The sequence below is a fragment of the Odocoileus virginianus genome, chromosome 16 (assembly GCF_023699985.2).
Source record: "Odocoileus virginianus isolate 20LAN1187 ecotype Illinois chromosome 16, Ovbor_1.2, whole genome shotgun sequence".
Lineage (NCBI taxonomy): Eukaryota > Metazoa > Chordata > Mammalia > Artiodactyla > Cervidae > Odocoileus > Odocoileus virginianus.
In genome coordinates this window covers 12344772-12359812 of record NC_069689.1, presented here as the reverse complement: position 1 = coordinate 12359812, position 15041 = coordinate 12344772, and the positions used below count along the sequence as shown (strand labels likewise).

The following is a 15041-nucleotide window of genomic DNA, read 5'->3' as shown; positions in this document are numbered from 1 at the left end:
TTAATCACGTTTTCCTTTTAATAAGGCTTGTTACTCAAAAGTGTAGCTTTGAAAACCTGTAGCTTGTTGTGACAACCAGAGAAGCCAGGAGCAGCCTCGCCTGAACATAGCCGCGGTGCCCTCACGGGCTCTCCGGCGCCGGCGTGGAGGGCGAACGCTTTACAATCTGAGCCAACGCGGAAATTTACGAGCAGGGTATGCATGTCCTACTTTGATTCCAGGAGAAAGGACAAGCTCTTAACACAGTAAAACAAAACACAAAGTAAACCAATCTTTAGAAATCACTAAACGTGTGTGTATGTATGCATGTTCGTATCATTAGGATTATCATCAACATTTAAAACTATTAAAAATAAGGTTGCCACCTTTCCTTTTCTTTTGGTACTGGGGGCATTATTTTTCTAGGAAAAAAGAAAAAGAATTTCATCTTCTTTGCCCAGACTCCCAGGTTTCCTAACCTCAAGCCCGTTTTCCGCTGGGCAGCCACCTGCCCCAGCATAGCGCAGCACCCCATCGCGCCCCCCTCAGGCAGGAGGCGGGTCAGGCCTGCCCCTGTCGAGAGGCCAGGCCCACAGAAGCACAGCGGACTGGGGAGCTGCATCCTCTCCCAGGAAGAAAAGGCGTCTGCCCGCTGCGGGCCTGCAGAACCTTCCCAGGCGCCGCTCCCCTCCGTGTTCTGCTTGGTTAACTGGTTGGTTTGGCCTAGAAGCAAGATGGCAAACATAATCAGAAAGGGAAGCTAGATTTTTTAAATAACTTAAAAAAAATCATTTTTATATAAAGCAGCAAAAACATATTTTTCTCTCAGCAGAAAGAAAACCGTGAACAGGGAAACACAGCGATGTAAACGGGCCTGTTCATAAACCTCGGCCGAACCCGGCGCTACTTTGCACCGTCCTCGGCGCTGTCGGAAGAAGGTTCTTTGGCGTCTCCAGTCGCTCGTTTACTCTCCTCTTGAGTTAAAGTCTCCTTTTCTGACCTGGTCCCGTTGGGGATAGAGCTTTGGCCGTTGAGGAGCCCGTGCTCTGCGGCCTGGGCCCTGCGGACGGCCTCGGTGAGCGTCAAGGCCTCCTGCGCGCCCGCCTCCCCGTCCAGGTTCCTGAGCACCAGCGGCAGCCGCGAGTCCGCCACGCCCTCCAGCAGCGCGGCGCCGCTCTCCTCGTACTGGGGCAGCGGGGCCCGCTCCTCCATCTGCTGCCGGTAGAACTCCCGGTTCGCGGCCGCGCTCTTGACCGCTCTCTCCAGGATCTCCTTCTCCCCCAAGCGCAACTTGACGGCCATGGTGGCACGGGCGGAAAGGTCGTGGTTTTTCAAGAAAGACTTATCTTCCTGGAAAAGGAAACAGCCAAATCAACTATCACAAGTCGCTGAACTGGTAAACTGTACCAACAGAAGGCAGGCCAGTTATTGCCGGGGACGAGGGCACGGGGGAAATCGGGGTGCGGGGGAGAAGGCTCGAGAACTTGATTGTGGCGGTGGCTGCATGACTATACACTTACACCCAAGCGCACACTTCGGAAGTGTGAATTTTACTGTATGTAAATTATACCTAAATAAATTATGGTCAAACAAAAAAGAGGGGCCTAAATCACAGTGCTTGGATGCTGGATGAATGATGGGTATTTGAAGTCAAGTGACCCAGGAAGAATCTTTGAAAGCACAAATAAAAACTTACATTTGCTTGTATCATATGAATTAGAAATTATAAAAAAGCACTAAATAATTTTAAAAAGTTATCTTCTAATCAACAATGCCTCATGACTCTTGTGGTGAGGGTAAATGTGTTAAACAGAAAGATATGAATGCGTTAGATTTGGCTGCTGCCGTGTCCAGCTCTTCAGCAACCCCATGGGCTGCAGCCCACCAGGCTCCTCTGCCCATGGATTTCCCAGGCAGGAATCCTGCAGGGGGCTGCCATTTCCTTCTCCAAATGAACTGAATGAAAAATGTCAAATATACAATGATTTTTGCTAAAGAATTATAGTAATTTACATTTAAGAGTCTCTCATGAAACATCTTTTAAAGCATGACAAAGCACGAATCCTTGTTTAATCAACTGAATCACCTCAATGGTTGTCTTATATGTTTTTAGAAGAAGTGACGCTCGGTCTTCAAGAAACGTCCACAGTCTGACCTCGTTGTCCCAGCTGACAGGGTACTCAGAGTTCCCCAGGGTGAAGATTCTGTCAATGGCACTGTCTCCCAGCAAGTGTTCTTTCAGCTCTTCTACAGGAAACACAAACAGGCGCCTGTTAGGGGAAACAGCACTACTTTCACACTAACCAGCGGCTACCTCACAAAACAGCCTCCCAGCGGCGTCCTCTTCCGTGGTGAAGTGCTCCCTTCTCCCGCGTCAGTCAGAGCAGGATCAGAGCCTGACCTGTCTCAGGGAGGGAAAAGGCGGACAGGTCTTCTTGATTGGCATCTAGATCAAGCCTTGCTTGGCCATTGTTTTTAAGAGGGGCCCTGAGAGCCTTTAGATGGTTGCAGAAGATGCTTCTTAAAGACCATCTGGAGAGACACACCCCTTATTCTGAGAACACCCTTCCTGAAAACCGTGAGCCCAGTCACTCAATTGGGTAGAAGAGACATGCAGGTGAGCAATGCAATCAGGGAAGACAAACAACAGCTCAAGAGCCCAGTGACCCTTCTAGATTGAAATCTGATGGTACCAGTTCCAGTAGCTGACCTGACAAAGCTATCTGTCTCATCTTGTAACAAGTAAACCACAAAGTGAAACAAGAAAATGGACTAGAAAAATCTTAATGAAAAATATGTGCCTATATCCCTCACTTGTCAGGCATTTAAATAGGAATTACAAATAAACACAAGTGCACATCTCAATTACCTTCAAATGCATGTAAGAAGAGGAAAGAATTCAGCAACTGCTCTGAGCACTTTATCTCCTGGCACATTATCTTCAAAAGACCAAAACGTGCCGATCCTATTCACGCTCAAGAAGCATACCCGTGCTTCTTATGTAATTATGAGACAGTGTCTCTTTCAGAGCAAAATGCCCCACAGCTGTCACTATTTACAATTCAAATGGAAGAACTTCTGCTGCCAGCAAACCAAACTTTTATTAGTATTAGTGAGAATGATTCAAAGAACGCATCAATTGTCTTGACATGACAAACTCTCTATGACTACAGAGAAACTAAAGAGAAGCAACGAACCTAAAATGATTCAAAAGCAGGGTTTCTTTTTTTTAATAAAATAGAAGTTAATCTAATATTCAAAAAAAATTTATTAAGTTGCATTTGTTAGCAAAAGATCATGATAAAATTCAGGATTTTTAGATTTTTGAGCCTATAGTTTTATTCTTTGTATAAAGAATATAAACTCTGTGGGTGGAAGAAATGTCTTTTTAGAAGCCCCCAATACTAAGGTTCCTATCTTTTTTCCTTCCTCAACCTACTCAAGTTTCACCCTTTAATGAACTTTGCGAAGCCAAGGAGCTGAAGCAGAGTTTTCTCTCTGCTGCTTTTCACAGTGAAACCGGCCTGACTTCACACACCTGGAGAGATGAAACTTAGGAAAGGCCATCCACCTGCCTGCAACCCCCGGGAAATGAACACAGCCTCCGGAAGCAGGCTTCTTTCCCCCTTCCCCGACTCACAGACCCTTCCTGGATTCCCTGCCATCACAGGGCTCCTCACCACCGCTCTACTTCCCCCCACCCTAGCCACCACGAGAGCGTGGTTTGGTGGCCCCCAGCCTGGCTCCGTGTCAAAGACCCTGCAGCGCTAGATCTCTTCCATGGGCTGCAATTCCTGCAAACCAGCCGGAGCCACAAGGGGGCTTGGGGCACAGGCTCTGAGTTGGCTGAGCTGGTCCCACGGGTCACTGCCTGTGAGCTGAGTGGCCAAGTTCCTCTCCTCGTGGCACAAGAGTTTCTACGTCAGTTAAGTGGGAAGCCCTGCCTCCCTTCCACAAGGCGGCTGAGAATGAACAGCCTGCTCCATAGTCCTCTACAAATGCAGACTCTGACACGGTTAGATAATCCAAGATGTTGTAGGTTTTCTCCAATGAAGTAGAGAATTATTTGTTTATTACAAGAGCCCCGCCCAGAGTGGGGCTCCCAGACCCCAGGGGTCGTCATCGTCATCATCACTCCTAGTTATCAGCTTCTTCAGGCCATGAACTGTGACACTCAACTCTGTAACCCTACCTTATATACAAGAAAAGCCCACAGTTAACCCTAAACTCGTGTCCACTAAACTGGAGTGACAACTCACCACCACACACAGAAGCACAAGCTCTCACTCGGGACGGGGAGTCCAGAGCAGTATGGCTGTGAACGAGGGGTGAGGACCGCCGTGCATGTCTCTGGGTTCTGCAGTTGACGTCTAAGTGGCCTTTCTGTGCTGCGGGACTCAGTTCTCCCACCTCCATCCCGATGACCAGCCAGACCCAGGCAGCACTTCCCTGGCTGCGGATGTGAAGATAGGAGCCGGGTGGCAGAGCCCAGCAGGCTCCCTCTAGGGGCTGGAATTTCTGCTCCGGCCCAGCTGGCCTCGCTCCAATGCTCGGACAGCCTCACACTTGTCTTTTCCATCAGGGGGCACTCGCTCGCTTGCTCACTCTTTCCCACCCAATCTGTTGTGCACGGGATCCAAGGTGCTTTACAACAACAGCAAACTCACACACAATTAACAATGGCACCTCACGACCAGAGGGTCTGGAAGAGTGTATTTTCTGATGAAGAATGAAACACGACCGCAAGAGGTCACAACTCAGTACCAGAAGCCCCAAATGGCTTATCTTACAGAAACATAAAATCAGGGCTCAATACTATGTATATATATATTAAACTCTTTTTGTGCCTGAAGTAAGAGGCTGTTGACAAGAATATTTTGCAATTTAAACAGGTTCTGTTTGCAGTGTTATATACTCCAACAGGATGCCTGGCATTAAAAGGCCTGCTGGCAACTTTGGATCCAAACCACAAAGCTGGTTAACAGATGAAGGCCTCTGGCCCACACGGGCCCCAGCCAACCCCACAACTTCAGTGATAATTGCCCCCTCACTTGTCCAGATGAATTAGAGACATCAGACCCCATGAGTACACAGAGATTCTGTCGTCCCAGGTAAATAAACACATCAAGAACTCCTGTCTGCCAATGAAGAATCTGATATGGTTAGATAGTCCAAGATGTTATAAGTTTTCTCCTAATGCAGTAGAGAATTATTTGTTTATTACTAGCGAATATTGACAACACATCGAGGATTTAATAAAAAAACTTCCATGATGAAACATCATTTTCTTCTTTTTCCAATATTACTGTCTTACCTCCTCCCCCAAAGTGCTTTAATTTTAAGCAGTTTTATCTTTAATCTGAATCCCTCTGTCTCACACTTCATGAAATAAAAAAAAAAGTCAACATTTTTTTTTTCCTGAGATGATTTACCTTCGGTCATGCAGAAAACTCGGAGAAAAGCCAGCAGCTGGGCGGAGATGGGTGGCTCAGTGAAATGCAGGGCAAAGACGCTGGAGCTGACAAGAGAAGAGGCCGCATCAGTCCCGGGAGCCCACTCCTGCCCGCCCGCTCCTCAGGGAGATTTCTAAGCCTGCCCTCGGCGTGGTGACCCTCAGGGAGCGCTGGGCCAGCCAGAGGCCCCCCAGCTTCTCCCCCGAACTCTAAATACACAGCATTCAGTCCTGGCAAAATGCAGCAGGGCTGGGCCGGCCCAGGAGGACGGCGGAAACCGTCACTGCCAGCAGTCAACGGTCTAACAGCCTTCACCTTGGGGGCACACAGCATACTAGGAGAGCTGAGCACACCCACGGTCCCTAAAGGGAGGTTACGATAATTTATGTTGAGTTCACATTTTAATCATTAATCAAATATTGACAAGTTCAATAAAAAAAGGTCTAGATAATCCATTTTCATTAAGAATGGTTCCTCCATTCCCTGGAGAACCAATAAATCATAATTCTTGTCTTCTTTATCATTTTGCACCTCAAATGCAAGAAGATCTTAAAAAATTTAACCAGAAATTCTTGAAATCACTGAGGATCGTGACTTCATTACAGAAACTAATGGTGGCAAAGAATTAAATGAAACAAATTGATCCTGGTCATTAACCTTTTCAAGGTGAAAGGCATTAATGACACGGAGGCTCTAATTTAACTGAAGGAGGATTTCAGGCCACATCCCCGGGAACTGGCTGTGGACGCCTTCAGCGACACGATTATGTTCATCTGAAAACGCTGGTAAATCACCATACATCTAGCAGTTTAGATTCACAGTATAATAGGGATAAAGGGATTAAGACAAACTACAGCAAAGGAGTCGCATTAACTCGCCAATTAAACACTCTGCAACTGGAAGTATTTCAAGGGCCACAGGAGAGAGATGACAGACTGTGTCTACGTACGTTGGGATGCCAGCGCGAGCCAGGACCTCGGCCTTCATGGCGTAGAGCCGGTCACTTTTACTCACTCCAAGCTTTATTTTCACTCTGTCGTGTGAATTATTGTCAAAGAAAAAACCACTGTGGATCACAAACTCTGCATTTGACCGAGTGCCATAAAAAATGTAAATCTGAGATGCAGTAAAGAAAAAATAAAGGGATATAAAAGAAACTTAACATCCATTCTCAGTACAAAGCAGGGCAAAGGGTCAGTTCTCATACATTTAGCGCGACTTTACACTAAGAGGACGGACAGCCCTGAAGGAACCACACCCTGCTCTGAAGGCCCGGTGCGGCCCCCCAGGCCTCCCAGCACACACAGGAGCTGGACCCGTCCCGGCCTCTCTCGCAACCCCTCCCTGCCCAGGCACAGCAGTACTGTCCCTTTAGAGCTGCACGTTACAGTCTACCACGTTCTCCCCTCCTCTGACCACCAGTGTCTGGCGGAGACCCATCTCTAGAGGCTGCGGCAATTCTGCCCGTAGCAGAGGGGTGATGAACTTTCCTCCAGACACTTGGTTAGGCTGACATTTTTCACCCTGTCTCCTCGAGAATGTCAGTGGCCTGTGTCAGTTCTTGGTCACGGCTGACAGAGCACAGGTGTTCTTACCTGCATATCTGCAAGCTGACTTGAGAGGCTGCGCCCCGCCCACCCTGCCCCAATTATTACTGGAAACAGATTCAAGTGAAAGTATAAAAAGTCAGCTCTTGTGGGTCCCGATTCCCTTATGGTTTTGCCACTTAAATACATTGCCTCCGTATAAAGAAGGTTCTGATCCATAGAGAAAGATATGAAAGCAACGCAGTTTATACAATGGAATAAATCTGTTCTACTGTCGTAACACAGAGTTGATTTTCAGTGGACAGTGTTACACACAGTAGGTCAGTTGTGCAAACCTTTCTCCCTGGCGGGACCAAAGGTCCCATACAGAGCATGATGTGTTTATCCTGGCTTTGGGTCCCAGTACATACTCCCTGAACAAGCCTTAGACACAGATCTCACACAGTGCGAGCTGAGGGTCTCCGGCGGAACCCACCTGCTCTCCGGCCCGGAAATCCTGCAGGGCCACACACTCGCAGCGGTCGTCCTCCAGGTTGTAGCCGGTGGTGATCTGAACACAGGAGGGAGGGGACAGGACAGTGTCTGAGTGCTCTGGCTCAGAAGGGCCTTTTTTTTTCTTTTTGGCCATTAGAGGATAAGAAACACCCAAAGCTACTTAAAGGGGTACATTTGGCCCTGCTTCATCAAACTGAGCAGAGTTATTTTCATTAATTCTGTTCACACCAGACATCCTCCTGGAAGACCCCAAACCTGCACTGAGGGACATACCCTTTGGAAAATGTACACATTATCCCTTGCTGGTCTCAACCAAATAAAATTATTCGTTACATAATTCCTGCCTTTGAGCCCATCTACCCCCAACCCCACAACACAGGACAAGCACTCCCCAAGGAGGAAGCAAGATCCCAGGAGAACTGTGAAAGTGAAGTCACTCAGTCGTGTCCGACACTTTGGGATCCCACTGACTGTAGCCCACCAGGCTCCGCCATCCATGGGATTTTCCAGGCAACAGTACTGGAGTGGGGTGCCATTTCCTTCTCCAGAGGATCTTCCCAAACCAGGGATTGAACCCAGGTCTCCCACATTGTAGGCAGACACTTTACTGTCTGAGCAACCAGGGAAGCCTGTAACAGACTTGCAAATAGCATCTTTTCTATCTGGCCATTAAGAACCCAAAGTGAGTCTCCTACTGGATCATGAATCAGGGAGAAAGAAAAATCCTGTTTCTGAATTATATACATATTTTACTCTAAAACTAGAGAAATTCAAACTTTCAGACAAGCAAAAGAAAAACAGAACAACTTAGTTACATCCTATTCACTTTCTTTATGCTGAAGGCTACACTGAGTTTCTAAATCCCCCAATCACTGACTACACGGAAAACGTGCATCTCTCACCGCTCCTGTCCTGGGGCCTGGAGAGGGAGGGGAGAGGCAACACTGTAGTCCCAGCACTTATACCTTCACTTAATTCTCTGGGCCTCAGCTGGTCAGCATGTCACCTTCCAGGTCGCCCTTTGGATTCCATCTGTCCAGTCATCCCCCTACTCGTTCGTGCCTGGCTTATCATGTACAAAACCCTCCCAGCTGATCTCCAATTCCTGCACTATCCCTCCTGCATCCCTGGGGACATTCATTGTTGATCTCTTGTTTACAACCTTTCAGTGGCACTCTCCTTTGCCTTCAGAAAAAAAAAAATCTGAATTCCGGAGCAAAGCCAGTTTTCAAGGAGCCCTGCGCCTCCTTATGGCCTGTGGACCTGCCACTCTGGCCACTGTCCCTGCTCCATCGTGCTTGCAGCTGCCTTCAGCTCCTGTTCGGCCTGAGCTCTGCCTTCTCTGGAGGTCTCCCCTCATTCCAGATTCCCTCCGTGCCCCCCAAAGCCCTTCCCACCCCACAGCAGGGCATTTATCTGTGTACCTGCCCCTGCCAGCCAGAACTGCAGCTGAACCCTTTCCACCACTGGGCCAGCAGCTTGGCCCACCGTACCTAACACCCGATGCTGCCTCTGCCCTTGACAACATCTGCCTGACAAAGCAACCTCCAGCGGGGAAAGAATACGGTCCCTCAGGGCAGCCCCCGCCATATCTTAGAGGGTCTGTGCGTGTAAACTCAGTCACTTCAGTTGTGTCGGACTCTCTGTGACCCCGTGCACTGTAGCCCGGTAGGTTCCTCTGTCCATGGGATTTCCCAGGCAATAATACTGGAGTGGGGTGCCATTTCCTTTTCCAGGGGATCTTCCCGACCCACGGATTGAATCTGCATATCCTGCGTTGACAGGTGGATTCTTTACCCACTGAACCACCAGAGAAGCCCTAGAGTGTCTGTAAATGTTCATTAATAAGTTTGATCTCCTCATTTTATCCCGGAGAATCAGAATTCAAGACAGCTTCACGTGCTATTTCCTAATAAAGGTGTCAACAGCTCAAAAGATTACTTCCGAGTCTAGGGAACTGCAGGCCAGACAACACTGCTCTCTAAACCCAGCACCCCAGAACCAATGGCTGAGTAGACACAGACCAAGGAATCCACACACTTGTGATCTGCCAAGACCAAGGAGAAACAGTAAAGAGACGCGCACGTCATGAAGCCAGGCGTCCCCACTCCTTCCCACTCACAGCACAGCCGCAATACCTGACGAAGGAAAGCATGGCTTGGAGAGGCAGCGGGACAGCCAGTGCCGAGGCCCCGTGGGGGGGTGTGGGGGGACAGTCAGTGCAGAGGCCCCGTGGGGGGGTGGGGGGACAGTCAGTGCAGAGGCCCCGTGGGGGGGCGGGGGGACAGTCAGTGCAGAGGCCCCGTGGGGGGGGTGTGGGGGACAGTCAGTGCAGAGGCCCCTTGGGGGGGTGTGGGGGGACAGTCAGTGCAGAGGCCCCATGGGGGGGGTGTGGGGGTGCGGGGGGACAGTCAGTGCAGAGGCCCCACAGGGGGGTGTGGGGGTGCGGGGGGACAGTCAGTGCAGAGGCCCCATGGGGGGGTGGGGGGAAAGTCAGTGCAGAGGCCCCATGGGGGGGCGGGGGTAAAGTCAGTGCAGAGGCCCCGTGGTGGGGGTGTGGGAGTGCGGGGGGACAGTCAGTGCAGAGGCCCCGTGGGGGGGTGTGGGGGGACAGTCAGTGCAGAGGCCCCGTGGGGGGGTGTGGGGGGACAGTCAGTGCAGAGGCCCCGTGGGGGGGGGTGTGGGGGTGCGGGGGGACAGTCAGTGCAGAGGCCCCACAGGGGGGTGTGGGGGTGCGGGGGGACAGTCAGTGCAGAGGCCCCGTGGAGGGGGGTGTGGGGGTGCGGGGGGACAGTCAGTGCAGAGGCCCCGTGGGGGGGTGTGTGGGGGTGTGGGGGACAGTCAGTGCAGAGGCCCCGTGGGGGGGGTGTGGGGGGACAGTCAGTGCAGAGGCCCCATGGGGGGGGTGTGGGGGTGCGGGGGGACAGTCAGTGCAGAGGCCCCTTGGGGGGGGTGTGGGGGGACAGTCAGTGCAGAGGCCCCATGGGGGGGGTGTGGGGGTGCGGGGGGACAGTCAGTGCAGAGGCCCCATGGGGGGGGTGTGGGGGTGCGGGGGGACAGTCAGTGCAGAGGCCCCGTGGGGGGGTGTGGGGGGACAGTCAGTGCAGAGGCCCCGTGGGGGGGTGTGGGGGGACAGTCAGTGCAGAGGCCCCTTGGGGGGGGTGTGGGAGTGCGGGGGGACAGTCAGTGCAGAGGCCCCACGGGGGGGTGTGGGGGTGCGGGGGGACAGGCCGAGCAGGCACTTTTCTGCCACTACAAACACCTGGGCTTTCACCTGGAGACTGAAGCCTGACGCACATCTAAACGTTTCAGACTTGTCAGCACCCAAACAGAACGGCCTTGGGGAAGAGCCTCCCTGGGTTCTCCCTGAACCTCCGAAAGCCCGCTCGTCCTGACTGGCAGAGGCTCGACCCAGACCCAGGGGCTGGCCGTCCGACGCGCGCCACCTGCGGGCAGGAGCGCAGGGGCCCCAGGCGGCCAGGAAGCGGCCTTCTCTGTGTGAGCGGACCGCCCTCAAGGAAGGGCAGGCAGACCAGCACCCCCCGGTTCTGACCCAGACCCAGCTCAGCACGACACCTGGAGGCCTGTCTGTGTGCTTCTCCCAGCGGATGGGAGTGGTTCTCCTGCGCCAGGCTGCGGCGGCCCGGGCTAGCCACCCGGCCGGCCGCCTCCTTCCTCATGAGCCACCTCGGCTGCTGCTTTGCAATCACTGTCACAGAACCCGACTCTCCCACCTCTGCCCCCGGAACCTGGTGCGGGCACACTGTCAGGAGCGCGACGCTGCCCGGTCACCAATTTCTGTCTCCTCCCTCAGTGGCAATGAGATCAGACAGACAACGGCTGCCAGGACAGACACACACAGAGAAGAAATCTACTGTCTGAAAAGCTTAATTTCAAATACCTCACTTTAAAAAAGAGATTAACTGTTCAGATGTATGACATGCAACTTCACAGTGTTAAAATAGATTCTGAAATTACCCAGACAGAATTTCCCATGAAGTCTTACAATTACGACGGCAAACAGTTCAACAAAGGTGCAGCAGAAAGAATTAAGTATGTGGAGAAAGGAACCACTGGAGGGAAAAGTACTAACGTCTCACATGAGCCTTCTCAAGGTCAGCAGTGTTCCCCCGTGGTCTGCGGGGGTTAAAGCCTTGGTGAACAGTGTAGTAAAAGACAGCATGAGCGGTCGTCATCAACTCAGTAATTTTATTACGAGATAAACTTTCTTTTTTTTTTAACTTTTAGGGGGAAAATGTGAGTAGTGTACATGAAAGCAACATAAAAGTAGTCTGTGTGTGAGTGTGTGAGGGGGCAAATGCATGCAGAGACTCTCAGAAAGCCAGTGGCCAGCTGCCCAGGAGGCAGGAGGGGAACAGACCACAGGGCCCGAGACTGGGGGCGAACTCTTGAGTTTCACCTTGCAGAGGCTTCTGTTTTGTTTCACAGGTTATGTTTGTTTACAATAAAGTGTGTGCTTTCCACACTTTAGAAAGAAAAGAATAAACCCCAACAATCAATCAAGTCTGGGAACCAACGTCCCAATCCAAAAGAAGAAAAAGAAAAATGCTACAGCCAAAGATTAAATGCTATTTGAAAATTTTATAACTTCAATATGATAATCAGTTCAAAACAGCTCTGAAAGAAAAGGAAAAGAACAAAATGTAAAATTTTATTAATGAAAATAAATGATAAAATATGCTAAGAACACCTCAAAATGGCTAATTAAGCATATCTAAATCAAGGCAAGAGTAAAATTTAAAAAGTCTAGTTATTTCTTCTCTACAGTTTAAGAGTGTACTGGTTGCTAGACCTTCCCAGATTAGCACTAGGGTGTTCTATCTTAAGTGTTTGGCAAATGTTACATGTGTTCTGGCCATTTTGTGGAATTACATGTAAAATACTCATTTGCAGCATTTTTCTAATCTATTTATAATACTGCTAATAATAACAAAGAAAGCTGACACTGAGAAAAGATGAACAAAAAACTAACCAAACCAGTATACAATCATAATGTATAAGTTCAAAACATCCTGAAGTTGACTATCTTTCCGACACTGATTTCAGGAAACCTCTCTCGGACGCCTTCTGTGCACAGAGTGGCACTCTTCGGTGGCTCACGGTCGAAAGCACGCTAAGCCAGAGGCAGGCTCCTCTGCGCATCCTGACTAACCATCATCGCGGCATCTCCCTGTCTCCTTAGCATCCAGTGATGCCAAGAGACTCCTGTATCCGAGGCCATGTACACCTCCCCCGCCCCACCGCCAAGGCCACCAGGACAATTAACACCAGGTTAATCAAGGGGGCCGAGGATGTGTCCGCCTATCAGGTGAAGGAGTGGGCCAGGGGATAGAAGAGAATCAGAGAAGCTTAAGGACCCAGAAATCAGTCAGCAAGGAGAGAAAACCAGCAACACAGAAGGAAACAGCAGGAGGAGATAGGTTTCTTTTTTTTTTTTTAAATAAATCAGTATTTTTAAAAGAATCAGGAAAAAGAAACTGGTTTAGTCTGTGGTCCTTAGATAAGAAAATGTATGTCTAGGCTTAGCACATAAATGCTGTTCACTGTGGCTTCTGAAAGTGACATAAGACTCCTGTTTTCAGGATTAAGTAATAAACACAGGGAGAAAACCCCCAGCCTCTACTCAGGGGAGGCAGGGCAGGTGGCAGGTTTGCTCCTCTGGGAGGGGCTGTGGGGAGACTGACCTGAGGCAGGCCGCCCCGTCCTGACTACACAAGACCCTAGAGGAGCGGTGAGGAGAGTGACCTGAGGCAGGCCGCCCCGTCCCGACTGCACACGACCCGGGAGGGGCAGTGAGGAGAGTGACCTGAGGCAGGCCGCCCCATCCTGACTACACAGGACCCGAGAGGGGCGATGGGGAGAGTGACCCGAGGCAGGCCGCCCCGTCCCGACTGCACACGACCCGAGAGGTGGGTGCTCACCAGGCCGCTGGTGTGGTTGCACATGTCCCACAGGGGGATAAGCGCCAGGGTCACCCGGGAGCCGTCCTCCGTGGGAATCTGGTTTTGTCGAGTCATAACGGAAGAGACCGCCCACCTGTAACAATCCAAAAAAAAGAGGCTGATTAGGGCTGGCACATCGAAGAGCCCAGCACAGTCATAGTTCAACTAAAACTGAGGTGCCTGACTTCTCAAAATTCTTTCCTAAGTTGCAAAGGTGACAACTGGCCACCTTCATCGTCATTTAAAATTTACTTTCAGAGTTGGTTGGTGGGGGAGGGGGACAGGTATGGAAGGAAAGGAAGCCAGGGGCAATCAAGGAGTGAGCGGTTAACAGGAGGCTGTTCCTGGGGGAGAAAGTAGCCTGGAAGAAGGGCTGGCTGACGTCAGAGCTGGCTAGCCCTCTGCAGGTCCCGGGCTGGGCGGCCACGGGGACTCCATGCCTCTTTCACACAAACGATGACTCTGTTCCTATGTGTAGCCTCAGTGAAAAGCAAGCAGTATAACTCCTTTCTGATCAGAAATCCTCTAAGAATGCTTCAAAATGTGGAATGCTATTTTTTATTATGCTGTGAACTACACTGAATCTTTTTGTTTAAAAAAAAGAAGTCCCTACTTCAAAGCACTAAAATAGTCTACTTAGAAAGAAAAAAGATCCCCACGACCACCCCACACTAATGTTAATCTTGGGCAGCACTTGGCTACAACAACTAATCCCCACCAATACAGGTGAGTGGAAATTTCCACATGGCTATGAAGATACGGCTACTTACCCCAGCTGTCCGGGGTAACTTGGGAAAGACTTTTTTTTTAAGGCTTTAAATGGTCATGCCAATGACTTCTTATCAAAGCTCTTCGAGCTTCTGAGACCCCAAATTCACTCGGAACCACCCTCCGACACATGCCTCGTGCACATACACAACCCCCCCCCCATCACCCTCCCACACACCAACCTGTAGTCCTCGTAAGTGAAGGAGTCCTTCAAGGGCAGTTTGTGGGCATGAGGATGGGTCTGGGAATGAGGAAGTTTTAGAAAGCAGAGGTGAAAAGAGAAAAAGGGAAGACAGAAATCAGTCAGCAGAATTTCATTACTTAGCTGCCTAACGGATCCTAACAAGAGCCAAATGAAGCAGGAGGCGTCCAGCGGCGCTACTGAGGGCTCATGGCGCTATTATGCGCTCATACATCACTGTCAACTTAATTTGTTGTGCCCAGCAGCCGCCATAAATCTGCTGCTTGTATTCTGATACCAGGGCCCACAGACGAGGCACAAAAATAAAATTTAAGGTGGACTGAGTTTACCAAAGGTAGGCACACCCACACTGATCAACACAGAAACCCGGAGCCTAAGTCAGGTCCCACCTCCCTCCACATCCTGTCCCATGATGTGCTGTGAGGCTCTTACGAAGAGTCCAAATCTCTTCTTACCTCAGTAAAAGGAGCAATTAAAGGTACTTGAATAAACTGAAACTTCTCTCATTAATCTCTGACTTAAAATCATTTAGAAGGAAATCAACTTGTTATGGGCAAATGAATCACACACATGGCAGATGCAGCTCAAGTATAGAAAATCAAGAAAAAATACAGTTCTGTAAATTATGAATTAA

At 50.1% G+C, this 15041-nt stretch overlaps 1 protein-coding gene across 2 annotated transcripts in view; it reads right to left on the bottom strand.

Annotated features, from left to right (window-relative positions):
* The window catches only part of SETD3 (SET domain containing 3, actin N3(tau)-histidine methyltransferase), a 76453-nt gene continuing 61412 nt past the window's right edge, over nt 1–15041 (bottom strand). For both annotated transcript variants that reach the window (XM_020899103.2, XM_070477853.1), the window contains 7 exons: nt 14388–14446; nt 13417–13531; nt 7455–7529; nt 6382–6548; nt 5412–5497; nt 2066–2226; nt 1–1329 (listed from right to left, as the gene is read on the bottom strand). In XM_020899103.2, the coding sequence (XP_020754762.2) occupies nt 883–1329; nt 2066–2226; nt 5412–5497; nt 6382–6548; nt 7455–7529; nt 13417–13531; nt 14388–14446 (1110 nt within the window). In that variant the 3' untranslated portion in view covers nt 1–882. The remainder of the gene's footprint in view (nt 1330–2065; nt 2227–5411; nt 5498–6381; nt 6549–7454; nt 7530–13416; nt 13532–14387; nt 14447–15041) is intronic.